This window comes from Pteropus medius, unplaced genomic scaffold (assembly GCF_902729225.1).
Source record: "Pteropus medius unplaced genomic scaffold, Ma_sr-lr_union100, whole genome shotgun sequence".
Lineage (NCBI taxonomy): Eukaryota > Metazoa > Chordata > Mammalia > Chiroptera > Pteropodidae > Pteropus > Pteropus medius.
In genome coordinates, this window is record NW_024356335.1 from 4,224,614 (window position 1) to 4,239,130 (window position 14,517).

The window sequence follows — 14,517 nt, forward strand, 5'->3', positions numbered from 1 at the left end:
CTGGTCGGTCTCACTCTCAGGCCCACGCGTTGCCTCGAGGCTCTGCGAAGTTCCATATGGGTCCGCCAGAGGGCGCCCCGGGACGGCGGAGGGGGCGGGCCGGGGAACCGGGAAGGGCGGTGCGGGGTCAGTCCTGCTCCGCGGGGTGGGCAGCTGAGGTCCGAGGGTCGGACCGAGGGCCAGGGAATCCGGATTCAGAGGCGTCGGGCGCAACATGAAGCCGGATTCCGGGGGTTGCTCAGACCTTTGGAGTGGCGCGTTCGCAGACGCCCGGGCAGCTCAGATGCCGTCACCCCAGACCCTCCCCTTTAACCCCCTTTCCCCCTCCAGCGTCCAGCCCGGAGGGGGCTGCTCCCGGGTCGCGTCTGGGGCGGGTCGCCGGGTCCTGGCCCTGCGGTGCCCCTGGCCGAGGAGAAGACACTTGAGAACTCTCGTGTAGGGGCGGAGAGTGGGAGCCCACTCATTGTGGGGTACGCTCCCCCCACCCACTCCGGGCCGCCGCGGCCCCACCCAGGGCTCCGGGCCCCGCCCCGGCCCGGCCGCACCGCCCACTCCCCTTGGTCCAGCCGGGAGCCCCGGGGGCCGCCTCCGCCGCCCGAGCGCCCGCCATGCGCGCCGCCCCAGCCGCCCTGCTGCTCCGGCTGCTGCTCTTGCTGCGGCTGCGGCTCCCGGTTGCGGGCGTCGCTCAGCCGCCGCCGCCGCCCGCCGTGGTCCTTGCCATCCTGGCCCGCAATGCCGAGCACTCGCTGCCCCACTACCTGGGCGCACTGGAGCGGCTGGACTACCCCCGGGCCCGACTGGCCCTCTGGTGAGAGAGACCCTGGCATTGGTACCCACTGGGCATCTGCCCCCCAGCCCCACCGACAGCCCCTGCCCCAGATGGCCTCAACTGCTCCCTACCCCCAGACAGGCTCCTCCTCCCAGACGGCCCACAGCCCCAAGCTTCTCCCCCAGGCAGGACCCTGTACCCCCTGGCCCTGCAGACTGACCTCTGAGTACTTATGTTGACCCTAAGACACCCACCCTGTCCCTTGCTCCTCCTCTTGGGACCTCCTCTGGGTGTAAGTTGGGCCCAGCTTACAACTCAACCCCATGGGGCCTGTGGTTGGCTTGACTTGGAGTGCAGCAGACAGGAACAGCTGGTGCCCCGGGGCCAAGGTGGCCGAGATCAGCGGGACTGGGAGCTCTTGGGGAGCAGTGGGGATGCTGTCAGCCCTGCTGCGGAGTCAGACTCGCTCTTCCTCCATCTGGGCTGCTTCCAGCCTCTCTCTGTAGAGGAGTGGTCCTGCCAGCTCATGGCTGCACACACCCCGCCCCCCAGGGTCCCTCCTCCCCAGGCGTCCTCTACAAGGCACTGGACTCAGAGGCCACAGTCTGTGGAAGCCAGAACAGGGAGGAGTCCCAAGCTGAGGTTGGGGATAAACTGAGAGAAATGACAAACTACCCCTCACAACACACCAAACTTGGGCTAGGGGCGGAGCCGTGGCCTGGGGAGGCCGCCCACAATTACCACATTTTGGGAGTTCGTTAGTTCCCACCCCTGCAGGACTTGACACGTAGTTAGTCTTCACTCCTGGGCAGTTGACTTAAAGGGGCAGTGCCATGGAAAGCCTGGGCTCCCGTCTAAGCCCCCCACCCCAACTCGGCCATGGGGGCCTCTCTCACAGGGCGGGAGAGGGTCCATCAGCACTTCCCAGGGACACTCAGAGTGTTGGGGCCTTATTACGACCTTTGAGCTGAGAGAAGCAGCAGCTTTTCTGTCCAGTCCTTACTCAGAGAGGAGAAGCGGCTGACCTGTGGTCGCACAGCAAGGAAGGCAGGTAACCAAGGACTGTGTGTGTGCTTCTAAGATGAGGTACTTTTCACTTTTCCAAATGCTCTCGCGTTTTGTTATCTCAGCCCGGGGGGCTGCTTCCAGCCTCAGAGGACATCTCATAGTCACAGAGGGAGAAAGTGAAGCCCAGAGAGGTTCGGAACTTGCCAGGAGTCTCACAGTGGGTCACAGACCAGTGACAGGGACCTGGCTGCCTGCCACCTACTTCCATTGCTCCCAGGAGAGGCCAGCCTCCAAGTGTTGGTGCTCCAGGGGTCAAGGCTGCCTCAGGGGCCTTTGGGGGCTGTGCCCTCACTTTTCTTCCTCCTGTGTCCCCAGGTGTGCCACGGACCACAACGTGGACAACACCACAGAGATGCTACAGGAGTGGCTGGCCGCTGTGGGCAATGACTATGCCGCCGTGGTCTGGAGGCCCGAGGGGGAGCCCAGGTGGTGACCTGAGGGGAAAGGCTCTGGGAGGAGGGGCAGCAGCTGCAACTCACAGAGAAAGGGGCAGCGTAAGCCACAGCCTGCAGGCCAGGGCTCTGTCCAGTCCCTGCAGAGAGGGAGAGGCACCTACCCCATGGGAATATCTCATCCCTTTACCCACTCAGGTCCTACCCAGACGAAGAGAGTCCCAAGCACTGGACCAAAGAAAGGTACCAGTTTCTGATGGAGTTGAAGCAGGAAGCCCTGACCTTTGCCAGGGGCTGGGGAGCTGACTACATCCTGGTAAGAAAGCCTGGCCTGCGGTTGGGTTTCCCATCGGTGCTGGTATCTGTCGCTGACAGAAAATTCGATGTGACTTAACCTCCTGTAGGCTGGATTCTTCCGCTAGCAACCTGGGTCAGAAACCAGACCAGATATTGAGCTGGGATCCCTATGCTTAGTACCTAGTATCAGACTAGATACTAAGCCTGGATCTCTGAGGTAGATCCCAGGGTATGTGCTGAGCCTAGTTCCCTGCGCTAGAGCTCGGAGTAGGTCTTTGCATCTGCTTTCTAAGTCAGATCTCAGGTAAAGTTCTTAAGTCAACAATTTAGGTCTAAATCTGTGGACCTGGTCCCTGAGCCAGTGCCTCAGGCCGGATCCTTGGTCCAAAAACAGATCTCCTGGTTTGTAGGCTAGACCTCTCTAAGGGCCCCTCACTGGATCCTAGGAGCCACTCTGGGTCTCTGGCAATCTGGAGGGATCCCTCAGTGTTCCCTGGGGGACAAGCAAGGCTGGGGCCCGTGACATCCCCCTGCCCAAAGTTTGCAGATACAGACAACATTCTGACCAACAACCAGACGCTGCGCCTTCTGATAGAGCAGGGGCTGCCCGTGGTCGCCCCAATGCTGGACTCTCAGACCTACTACTCCAATTTCTGGTGTGGGATCACTCCCCAGGTGAGGCCGGGGCCGGGGGCCTCAGGGGGGCTCGAGGTCCTGGGAGAAGGGGCATGAAGAGCAGAGAGCCCGAAGGCCTCGGGGTCTGTGGGCCATGGCAGAGAGCAGTGTTCTGGGGGGCGAGGGGCTCCTCTCACAGCCCAGAGCACCCCCTTCCCCAGGGCTACTACCGCCGCACAGCCGAGTACTTCCCCACCAAGAACCGCCAGCGCCGGGGCTGCTTCCGGGTCCCCATGGTCCACTCCACCTTCCTGGTTTCCTTACGGGCAGAGGGGGCATCCCAGCTCGCCTTCTACCCCCCTCACCCCAACTACACCTGGCCCTTCGACGACATCATCGTCTTCGCCTACTCCTGTCAGGCTGCTGGTGAGGACGGCTCTCCTTGAGCATTCCTTGGAAGACTCTAGGCCTTTGCACGTGCTGTTCCCTTAGCCTCGCATGCCCTTCCCCGCTCCACAGTTCATCTTGTTCGCTCCTGTTTGTCCTTTGGGTCACAGCCTTTCTTGAGACCGCTGCTCCAGTAGATCAGATCTTTCTTCTGGCGGTCCCCATCATGGCACTATCACGTATTCCTTCATTAGGCAAATATTTATGGAGCACCTGTCATGTGCCAAGTACTGGGGAGAAAGTGATGAGTAAAATCAAGCAGTCCTTTCCCTCCTGGAGCCTCCCTTCCCGTCAGAGTATGTCAGGCGATGGGACCAGCAGGTGCAGAGGCCCGTGGTGGCAGGGGACACAAAAAGGAGGGTGGCTGAACACAGGAAGGGTGTGGGGCTTGGTGCCCGCCGAGGCAGATGTGGCAGGTGAGGCCGGTGCCAGCCGGTGTGGAACTGACCAGCAAGTGTCTGGGCTTGAGCCTGAGAGCAGTGGGCAGTCAGAAGATCATGTGGTGGGATCTGAACCCTGCAAAGATCACTCTGGTGTTGGGAGTTATTTTATTTTAAGATGTAAGTTACTAGAAAGCATTTGGGTTTGGATGGAATGAATCCGGTTCTGCAGAAGAGTCGAAGACAAGATCAAAACAGAGACATGAATGTTGGAGTGAGGTTCTCGAGAAGGCTCCAGAGGGTAGAATTTGAGGTGTGGATTGAGAGGCGGCGGGGACATGAAGACTGTCTGGTGCATGGAGGACTCTGCTGGTGGTCGGAGTGAACGAGAAGTGACGATTCGATCCAGAGGTGCTGCACCTGAGCAAGCAGCCGTGTGAGGAGTGGCCAGAGAGGGGAGCATTGTCATCAGCTTTTCTGGGCACCGGTATTGGCGACATCTACAATGCAGACATGCAAGAAGGAAAAAAAAAAAAATCAGGTGTAAAAAGCGAGTGAAGGTGAAGCAAACACATGGAGAGAAAATGAGAAGGAGCGAGAGTCTTTTTTTATTGCTGCCGCCACTTCGAGCGTCAGCCGCTGTTAATCGGTCAGCGGTTTGAAGGAGTTTAGCGAACGGCGGTTTTGTCTCCATCTTTTATGCTTCCAGCACCCAGCTATTGAGCTCACGGTCTATAGAAAATAAAGGATAAATAAAGAATTCTAGTAAAGGTGACGCATCTTGAAGAAATAAAAGGCCGCCGGTTGCCAGTGGGGACAGCATGGAGGGGACAGGAGGGGGTGCGGAGTTAAATGCGGGGATCTGGGTAAATGGTGACAGTGCTAGGTCCTGGCTGGCTCTGGGCAGACATGGGAGAGATGTAGGGGGTGTGGCAATGGCCTCCCGTGGCTGTAGTCACCCTGGAGATGGCCTGCTCCTGCCTCAACCTGACCCCCCGAAGGCAGGGGCTCTGTCTTGCTCGCCACCATCGCCCCGGCACCCAGCAGGTGCTCTAGGGTCACTGGCAGGACCGGGTGCGCCCGGGACCTCTCAGCTGGGTTCTGAGAGCCCTGCGCCCCCACTCCGACACTCACGTGGCCTCTCTCCGCAGGCGTGTCAGTCCACGTGTGCAATGAGCACCGTTACGGGTACATGAACGTGCCTGTGAAATCCTACCAGGACCTGCAGGACGAGAGGGTCAACTTCATCCACCTGATCTTGGAGGCGCTAGGTGAGGGCCGAGAGCCTGGCGCCCAGTGCGGCTCCCGCTCCCTGCCCCCCCATGCACCCCTTCTCCTAGGCCCCAGACATGAGTGCGCAGCGGGTTTGGGGGCCCAGCCTCGCCTCTAACTCATTCCCTGGCTCTGGGCAAGTCCCTTTCTCTACTGGGCCTCAGTCTCCCCATCTGTCCAGGGGAGGCAGATGGATTCTGTGATGTCTGAAGGCCCTTCCTGCTGGGCCTTCTGCCAAGGGGACAGAAATGGGGCAGCTAGGATGCCAGGGTCACTGTCGACAGGAATTTTAGGGACTCACAGTTGGGTGTACTTTCCTCCACAGTGGATGGGCCCCCCATGTGGGCCTCAGCTCATGTGTCCCGGCCCCCAAAGAGTCCCACCAAGATGGGGTTTGATGAGGTGAGTGCCCCCAGCCTGCAGGTCTGGGGTCGGAGGCGGGAGGGCCTCCCCTCCCTGGCACCCGCTCCGCGCACCCACCTCTCCCGCCTCCTCCAGGTCTTTGTCATCAGCCTGGCCCGCCGGCCAGACCGCCGTGAGCGCATGCTGAGCTCGCTCTGGGAAATGGAGGTGTCTGGGCGGGTGCTGGATGCCGTGGACGGCCGGTGAGCTCCCTGGGGCGCAGCGCGGCCCATCGGTGCTCCTGAGACGGGGGGAAAGTTGAATGAGTTTCTTGTTCCAGGAGGTATTCAAGCAGGGCCTGAGTAATTCTGTCTCAGGGGGTCCCCGGGGAAAGCAGAGCCAGGACGGGATGCGCCACCTCAGTCCCCGGGGGAAGGGGGATTCAGCGGTTAAAGACCCAAGGCCTGGGGCTCCTTGGCTGGGGTCCCAGCTCTGCCACTTACCAGCTCTGTGACCTCGACAAGTCACCCCTATATTTCAGCCCTGTGTGTAAATGGCCAATCAGGGTACCTTCCTCTCGGAGGTTTGTAAGGGTTTGAGGAAGATTTAGCCAGGGCCTGATACAGTAAGTATTCCAGAGGTCAGGTGTCTTCGTGATTATTATCAGGGTTCTTCTCCATCAGGTCCCTGATGGATGGGGTGGGAGCAGACCAGTCACACTCCCCGGGGGAGCCTGGGGTTACGAGGCCCCATGTGCCCGCTGCTATTTGCCCCGTCTGGCTGCACCCTTTGGTTGGGCCTCTGCCATGTTCCCCACATTCATCCTGGGGTGCACCCCCCTCAGGCTTCCTCCCGCCTCCCCATGCCGCCACCCCCTCCCCCGAGGGTCACCCCTGCCCGAGGTGGCTGTGGTTCCCCCCAATCCAGCCACCAATGGCTTCAGACCACACGACGCAGTAATAAGACTGAAACCTCCTTCGAACCAGACTCTAGCGTGACTGCCACCAGCACACACCGGCCAGGCTCCCCCAGACATGTCCCCAGAAGGCACCTTTCACCCCGTCACACCCATCTCCCTCAGGACACTCAACAGCAGTATCATGCGGAGCCTCGGCGTGGACCTGCTCCCTGGCTACCAGGACCCCTACTCCGGCCGCACGCTGACCAAGGGCGAGGTGGGCTGCTTCCTGAGCCACTACTCCATCTGGGAGGAGGTGAGGACCCCGCTCCCTCGGCCCACGCCCTCCGGGAGAGCAGGGGCCACCTATTCACTGCCTTGTGCCCAGCCCTCAAGTGACTGATGGGTGACTGAGTGCATTAACAAAGCCCCAGCCAGCAGCTTTAAACCACCTATGTGTTCAGCCCTATACCTTATTCGTTCTGCAGTTTCTAGTGAGAACCTACTGTGTGCTAGGACATATCCGGCTCAGAGGTGAACAAGAATACAGCCCTGCCCTCCTGGGGCCCAGGGACCTGAGGGGAAACAGAAATCAAGAAAGAACCGAGCTTGCCCCAGAGGGGAGGTGTACAGGCTGTTCTAGAGTGTGGACTGGCCTGGTGTGGGGTCAGGGTGGGCCTTGCCATTGACTGGTGGGAAGAAGAGCCTTCTTGGCAGAGGAAAACTGGAAGCAGAGGCTCTGAGGCAGGAGGGCGTTGGGTGCGTGAGCGGCCCGCTCACCTCTGTGAGAAGCTTCAGCCCAGGGCTGGAGTGTGAGGGCCTCAGAAAGGCTACTGCTTGGACACCACGGGAAGGACCAAGGGATTGACCTCCAGGGGCCACTGAGAGGCCACTTGCTGGGCCCTGGCCCCCGAGGGATGCCTCCTCTAGGACGTGATGCACACTCACTCCTTGTTCTTATTTTCTGCTCTAGCCAAAATAGACGCGTGTGAGCTTATATTTCTGTTTATTTTCTGCTGTCTCTGAACAGATTGAAGGATGAGGTACATTTACTGAGCTAATTTCATGTTCTTTTCACGTTTCCAAAAGGTCCAGAAAGTTCTTTTCGTTAGGGATGTTAGGGCTAGGGTCTTCCCCACCCCCACCCAGCTCAGCTTCCTTTAGGAAAGCTTAGGAGGCCGAGATGGGGGTGCGGGCCCCGGAGTCCAGCCCGTGCCGGTTCAGATCCCGGCTCCGCCACTTCCTAGCTGTGTGTCCTTGGACAGGTGCTTGCACCTCCCTGTCTCTGTCTCCTTGCTGCTGTACAGGGCCATCGTGTGCGCTGCCTCCTGAGGGTCCCTAGAGATAGGTAGTGGCGCCTTGGCCCCTGGGATGTAGTAGCACTCAGCGAATGCAGCACAGGTTCCGATCGCCACCATGAGTCTACTTGGGGAGCTCGGCGGGGGCCTGGAGGGCCACGAATGCCAGGGCGAGGCATTGGGACTTCAGTCCCCAGATGGTGGGAGCCCCCGTGGGCTCCAGAGCAGCTGAGCGATGTGGCCAGGCTGAGCATCTGGCATATAAGTGAGGCCAGGGAGAGTGTCATTGTTGGCCGGGTGGAAGGGGACAGCTCAAATCTACAGAGTCGCCCCACCCCACTGCCTACCACAGGTGGTTGCCAGGGGCCTGGCCCAGGTCGTGGTGTTTGAGGATGACGTCCGCTTTGAGAGCAACTTCCAGGGGCGGCTGCGGCAGCTGATGGCGGAGGTGGAGGCAGAGAGACTTCCGTGGGACCTGATGTAGGCAGCCAGCGCCCAAGGGGCAGGGGCGAGGGGACGCACCTCGAGTGGTCTGCCCCCTCCTGCTTGGAGCCTTCCTTCCCCCAGCCTGGGCCTGGAGGATGGGGTTGGGGAAGGGGTCCCGTGACACGCCAGGACCTCTAGTGATTCCTGAACTCTTGATGTCACGAGCAGCTACCTTGGCCGGAAGCAGGTGAACCCTGAGGAGGAGGAGGCCGTGGAGGGGCTGCCGCACCTGGTGGTGGCCGGGTACTCCTACTGGACACTAGCATACGTCCTGAGCCTGGCGGGCGCCCGCAAGCTGCTGGCCTCCCAGCCCCTGCGCCGGATGCTGCCCGTGGACGAGTTCCTGCCCATCATGTTTGACCAGCACCCCAAGTGAGTCACAGGTTGGGGCGGGGCAGGCTCGCCCTGTCCCGGCAGCCCACCTCGGCAAGTAGTGAGTCCCCTGCTGGGTAGGTGGGGAGACTGAGGCTGACAAAGCTGAGTCACTTCTTCCAGGTCACCCAGCCCCTGGCGTCAGGCCAACCTAGGTGTGAATTCTCTGCAGCCCATGAGATTTTAGATGAGCGACTTTCCTGTTCCCCATCAGTTTCCTCATCTGGAAAATGGGGAGAAGGGAAACCCTGCCTCTCGTGTTTGTCGTGAGGTCTAGCTAGGGAGGGCAGTGAGGTGCTGCGGGCAGGTGAGGTGCCAGGCTCCGGGCTGGCATGAGGTCTGGGTGGTGGGGTTTGCCTCAGCCCCCTGAGCTGTCCTCCTACCTCACAGCGAGCAGTACAAGGCACATTTCTGGCCGAGGGACCTACGGGCCTTCTCGGCCCGGCCCCTGCTTGCTGCCCCCACCCACTACGCGGGGGACGCAGAATGGCTCAGCGATACGGAGACGTCCTCACTCTGGGACGACGACAGCGGCCGCCTCATCAGCTGGAGCGGTTCTCACAAGACCCTGCGTGGCCCCCGCCTGGACCTGGCTGGCAGCAGTGGGCACAGCCTCCATCCCCACCCCAGGGACGAGCTCTAGGTGAGTGCGGGGCTGGGAAGAGGCCCCCAGCCTTGTGGTCCTCAGTTTTCTCTCCTCTGTGGCCAATTCTGCTTCTGGGTCCTTTTTCCCCTTCTCGGGCTGTTTCTCTCTCTCTCTTTCTCTCTCTCGGGGCTGTTTCTCTCTTCTCTCTGTCTCTCTGTCTCTCTCTCTCTGTCTCTCTCTCTCTCTCTCTCTCTCTCTCTCTCACGGACTGTTTCTCTCTCTCTCTCTCTCCCTGTTCTCTCTCTGTCTATATATACCAATATATATATATATATAGAACGTTTCTCTCTCTGGAACTTGTTTCTTTCCTATCTGTCTCTTCTCTGTCTCTCTCTTTCTCTCTCTCTCTCTGTCTCTGTCTCTGTCTCCTGTCTCTCTCTCTCTCCTCTCTCTCCGGGCTGTTTCTTTCTCTCTCTCTCTCTCTCTCTCTGTCTCTGTCTCTGTCTCTGTCTCTGCATTTCTCCACCTGTAGCTCTCTCTCTCTCTGCTTCTCTTTGTTTCTCTGTATCTGTTGGTGTCTCTCTCTGCCTCTGTCCACCTGTCTCTCTGTCACTGACTCCTCTGTGTGTGTTTCTGTCTCTGCCTTTTGCTGTCCAACTCCAGCTCTTTCTGTTTTCCTCCTCTGGCCTCTGCTGTCCCACCAGGTCCAGGCGGTGACTCCAGAGGAGCGCCCAGGAACAGGCACAGATGTCCAGGGAGCAGAGGTGGAGATTGCTGGCGGGCACGGCCATCAGGAACCACAGACCCAGTAGAGACCTGGCCGCCACCTTAGGCATGGTCACTCTCCCTCTGGCCCTGGGAGAAACCACTCACAAATGGGTGCCCTTCCCTGAGGTCATGTGGCAAAAGGGCAGGGCCTGAAGGCCCTCTTACCCTGCCGGCCTGACCCACGGCCTGGGGTGGGAAGGAGGGAGGCTGCCCGGCCTTCAGTTTCCAGCTGGGCAGACACAGGAGCCTTACCCTCCCTGAGGACCCAGCTGCTGGTGCCCCTCCACTCTCTTCTACCTCCACCTTAGTCCTCACCCCTAACTGGAAGCCTGGGTCTCACCTGCCAGGACCCACCCTCTCCCCTGGCCAGTGGGAAATTCAAGGAGGTGGGAGGAAGAGCCTGCACACAGTAGGCCCTCAATAAAAGCCGGCTGGCGTTTGCACTTTATATTTTTTAACTCATGGCTGAGCCTCTTTGCTTGTCACTAGGTCTGGGATCTGTGGATAAGCAGTTAGAGAGACAGAGGGGAGGGCAGCCTGGAGGAGGAGTTGGGCCCACCTGGCGTTATCTCCTTAGTCTACTGATTGGTAAAGCGGTGAGAAGAGAATGCTCACCCATTGGTCCTGTCATGGTCATCGTCAACCTCGCCTTGCTGGTCAGGGTGGGCCCAGGCCAGACCCAGGGCTGCTGATGCCTTCCGCCTTTGGATCTTCACTTGTGCAGCTGGAACCCCTCTGCTGGGGGCGGCTGAGGGACATCCCGGGCTCCCCTCCAGCCTGAACCAGTGTGGCCGCCAGAGGGCGCTAGGTGGCAGAGCCTGGACCTTGTGGGCCAGAGCGCCCTCTGCTGGTTAGGGGCCGAAGACGGGGAAGGGAGCCCAGGGCGTTTGGACTCTGCGTGAGGTGAGGGTTACCAGCAGCAGCTCCGGGTTCTGGTTTTCTTTCTGCCCTTCTGCTTGGGAATTGCCGGCCCTCCTCCCGCGCCGTCCACCACGCCCTCTCCCGTCGTCAGGCTTCTTGGCCTAGCAGCTGTCTCCAGTGCCTGTACTCAAGAGCTGGAGGCTGTGGGAAGGTGGCCCCTTGCCTTGGCCTGGCTGCCTGGGCCTCCCCCAGCTCAGGACTGTGATACTGGCAGCTTCCGGTTTCCTTCTTCAGAGGAGCCCCTCTCCCATGGCGGCCCCTTGACTTGGTCGTGTAAGCACCTGGGTCTTGGCAGAGTCGGGCAGGCACCCCCTTGAGGGCATGAAGTCCACTTGGTGTGGCCTTGGTTCTGGGACCTGGTAGGCTGTGAGAAGAGCTTTGGGCCAGAGCTGTGGGATTGGTGCTTAGTTTGTCCCAAGGGTAAAAGCCATTGATTCTGGATGGCTCTGACCTTGAGCAAGTCACTTCTCTTTAGGCTTAAGGCGCCCCTTTCATTCTTTAAAATGAACATTTATTGAGCACCTCCTGTGGGCCGGGTTTAGGCACTAGGAATACAGCAGTAAATAAAACACACACACAAAGTCCCTGACCTCATGGAGCTGACATTCTAGTGAGGGCGACAGACAGAAACAAATACTGGAGGGTTCGTGCCACAGAGAAAAATGAGAGAGGAGATACCAAGTACGATCTGCAAAATTAACCTCTGAATAAAGACTTGAAGGAGCTAAGGGGACAAGCTTTGGGGATATCTGAAGAAACACCATTACAGGCCGAGGGAGCAGCATGTGCAAAGGTCCTGAGGCAAGAGCAGGACTGGGAGGTTCAAATGACAGCAGGGAGGCCCGTGTGGCTGGAGCAGAGTGAGCAAAGAGGAGCCAAGGTCTGGAGATGGCAGAGCCAAGGTCAGGGCCAGAGCAGAAAAGATCTTGCAGGCTATTTTAGGCTTTACTCTGAGATAAGGAGCCCCTGAAGGGTTTGAGGCAGAAATGACTTATATTTTAACAGTATCACCCTGGCTACTGTACTAGAATGAACTGTAGGGGGGTCCAGGGTGGAAATAGGGAGACCGGTTAGGAACCCATGGTAATAACAGGTGAGACAAAATGGTGCCTCACACCAGGGTGGTGGCAGTGGGGGTGGTGAGAAAGTAAAGCCCGACAGAAGAGGTGGCTTTGCAGAGGCTGAAGCCTCTGCTCCTGGAGCCACCTTGCCCTGCCTCATGGGGTCAACCCCACTGAGTTCTTCATTCTTCGACATTGCTGGCGAGCCCTTGGGCCTCATCTTCAAGCTATTTGCAGACCAAGTGCCAAAGGGAGCAGAAAACTTCCATGCTCTGAGCACAGGGAAGAAAGGATTTGGTTATAAAAGTTCTCGTTTTCACAGAATTATTCTGGGATTTATGTGCCAGGGTGGTGACTTCACACACCGTACGGGCACTGGCGCCAAATCCATCCATGGGGAGAAATGTGATGATGAGAATTTCATCCTGAAGCACGTGGGTCCCGGCATCTTGTTCATGGCGAACACTGGACCAACACAAACAGTTCCTGGCTTTGCACGGGCATGGCCAAGACCGAACGCCTGGATCGCATGCGTGTGGCCTTTGGCAAGGCGAAAAAGGGCACGCCAACCGCGGAAGCCGTGGGACGCTTTGGGTCCAGCAATGACAAGACCAGCGAGAAGGGCACCACTTCTGTCTGTGGACGATGCCAGCATTGACCCGTGTTTTATCTTAACCACCAGGTCATCATCCCTTCCACAGCTCGGAAGAGCACCCCTCACTCAGCCCCACCTGCTCACGACAGCTGATGATGTTTGTGTTCTCGCTGTATTTCTTTGGGTTCTGTGTTTTCCTTTTCTCCCTCCAAGTCTAGCTCAATTGAAGAGTTAAGTTTATAATCATGAAATGAAAACTAAACTAAAAAAAAAAGAAGAAGAAGAAGAAGAGAAGAAGTTGAGGATGACGCCAAAGTTTTTAGCCCAAATTACCGAAAGAATGGAACTGCCATGAACTGCAATGAGAGATTGCGTGGGCCTGGTGGGGGGCAGGGCAGGTCAGTTTTAGACGGGCTGAATTTGAGCTCGGGATGCAGATGTCAGGTTGGGGTCAGATAGATGACCCTGGGATTCAGGGTTCAAGTCTGGGCTGGAGGTAGAAGCTTGGAATCCTGTCCTGAGCCAGAAGCTTTGGCCCCCAACACCACACACTCCATCACTGGGGACCTGGGGAGCTTGTTAAAATGCAGATTCCTGCCCTCTCCTGTCTCCCTGCTGTGAGGTTTTTGAACCAAATCACCACCCCAGGTCATTCCAAGGAGGCGACAGGTTTGGGAACTACTGTGAAAACTATATACAGTAAAATTTACCTTGATGATTCTTGACAATGTAAACAGTCCTGTCGCCACCCCTACAATGCAGATATGGAATGTACATAATTAGATGCCCCCTCCCCAATTCCCTTGGGCCACTCTGCAGTCAACTCCCCGTGGTTTTGCCTTTTCCAAACTGTCATCTGGATGGAATCATACAGTATGTGGCTTTTTGTGTCTGTCTCCTTTTATCCAGCATCACGTTTTATTTGGAAGTTTTGTACAAAATTGAGCTTTAATATCTTCCCTAATACTTTATACTATAGTTTCTCATTCTAATATATATTATGAAAAAATGTATTATGAAATTTTCATTAAGACTTCCAAACGCCCTCCCCCCACCCCCGCGATACCCTCCAGACTACTCTGGATAGCGGTGTGCAAATGTTTTGACTTTCTGTGGGTACCTTGCTAAGAAAGTTGGGCCGCCTTGCCCTGAGGCACACCCGCTGCTTGGAGCGGGTCATGGATGACAGAGAAAGTGAGCAAGTGGGGACAGGACCAATGGGCAAGATCCATGTCTACCAATCTCCCTCCTAGAGGGCTGCTCTGCCCCCCGACCCCAGGAGGTATGATTGTGTGCCAACCAAGAGACAAAGGGTTTTCCTATGAGTAAATGGAAGTAGTTTTGGGGCATTGGCTGTTTGCCAACTGTTTTGCCTGCTCAGAGAGCTTTTTGTCTCCTTTACAGCTACTCAGACGAATTATAGATGCTGAAGAGCCCTCCCTGGTTGGTGGCGGTCTCTGCAAGCTGCTTGTGGTCTTACTAGCCACAGCATGGACCCTGGGGGCCGAGAAAGCTGGTTTGAGTTCTATCTTGGCCCTTTCTAGCTCTGTGACCTTGGGCAAGTGTCCTGACCTTTCTTTAGCCTCAGTTTTCTGCTCCGTAAAAAGGGGTTAGTATTCATACCAAATTCACTGGATGTCGTGGGGATTCATGAGCTAAAGTAGGTAGCACAGTGCTTGGCACAGAGGGAGTACCGCATTGATGGTCACTGGCATCACAGTGACCTTCCAGACAGTGAAAGAGAGAATCAGGATCAACGTGGGAGGTCTGACTGAGTCAGAACAAGGAGTGGGGGCTCTGGAAACAGATGACCTGACTGCCACATATCTGTCTGTGCCACTGAGCCAGGTCCTTCTTTGTTTCCCCCTCTGGAAATGAACGGGCACGAACAGATTTGCTCTCCAAGATCGCTCCCAAGGGTCTGGGAAGTGGTTCTCAAACTTTAGAGTG

General features: G+C 57.7%; 1 protein-coding gene and 1 pseudogene across 3 annotated transcripts; both read left to right on the forward strand.

Moving 5' to 3' along the window:
• The first annotated feature begins 561 nt into the window (after window positions 1-561).
• On the forward strand, window positions 562-10,438 carry CERCAM (cerebral endothelial cell adhesion molecule). 3 transcript variants are annotated; one of them, XM_039861442.1, is made up of 13 exons: window positions 562-808; window positions 2,153-2,263; window positions 2,428-2,545; window positions 3,067-3,201; window positions 3,363-3,567; window positions 5,120-5,239; window positions 5,566-5,642; window positions 5,739-5,845; window positions 6,664-6,796; window positions 8,131-8,258; window positions 8,433-8,636; window positions 9,027-9,279; window positions 9,886-10,438. In XM_039861442.1, the coding sequence occupies exons 1-12, from the start codon at window positions 609-611 to the stop codon at window positions 9,277-9,279; spliced, it is 1,791 nt and encodes a 596-aa protein (XP_039717376.1). In that variant the 5' UTR covers window positions 562-608; the 3' UTR covers window positions 9,886-10,438. The 3 variants fall into 3 exon arrangements, with proteins under 3 accessions (XP_039717376.1, XP_039717375.1, XP_039717374.1); XM_039861441.1 differs by having other exon boundaries at window positions 9,924-10,438; XM_039861440.1 differs by having other exon boundaries at window positions 563-808; window positions 9,927-10,438.
• A 460-nt stretch (window positions 10,439-10,898) lies between these two features.
• Window positions 10,899-12,830, forward strand: LOC120601701 (peptidyl-prolyl cis-trans isomerase A-like; annotated as a pseudogene).
• Window positions 12,831-14,517: the final 1,687 nt, after the last annotated feature.

What these genes read in the sequence shown, in the direction of transcription:
- CERCAM (XM_039861442.1), top strand. Translation starts at nt 609, where the DNA reads ATGCGCGCCGCCCCAGCCGCCCTGCTGCTCCGGCTGCTGCTCTTGCTG. An exon ending in CCTGATCTTGGAGGCGCTAG is followed by an intron (nt 5,240 to 5,565) that starts GTGAGGGCCGAG and finishes TTTCCTCCACAG; the next exon opens with TGGATGGGCCCCCCATGTGG. An exon ending in ACTACTCCATCTGGGAGGAG is followed by an intron (nt 6,797 to 8,130) that starts GTGAGGACCCCG and finishes TGCCTACCACAG; the next exon opens with GTGGTTGCCAGGGGCCTGGC.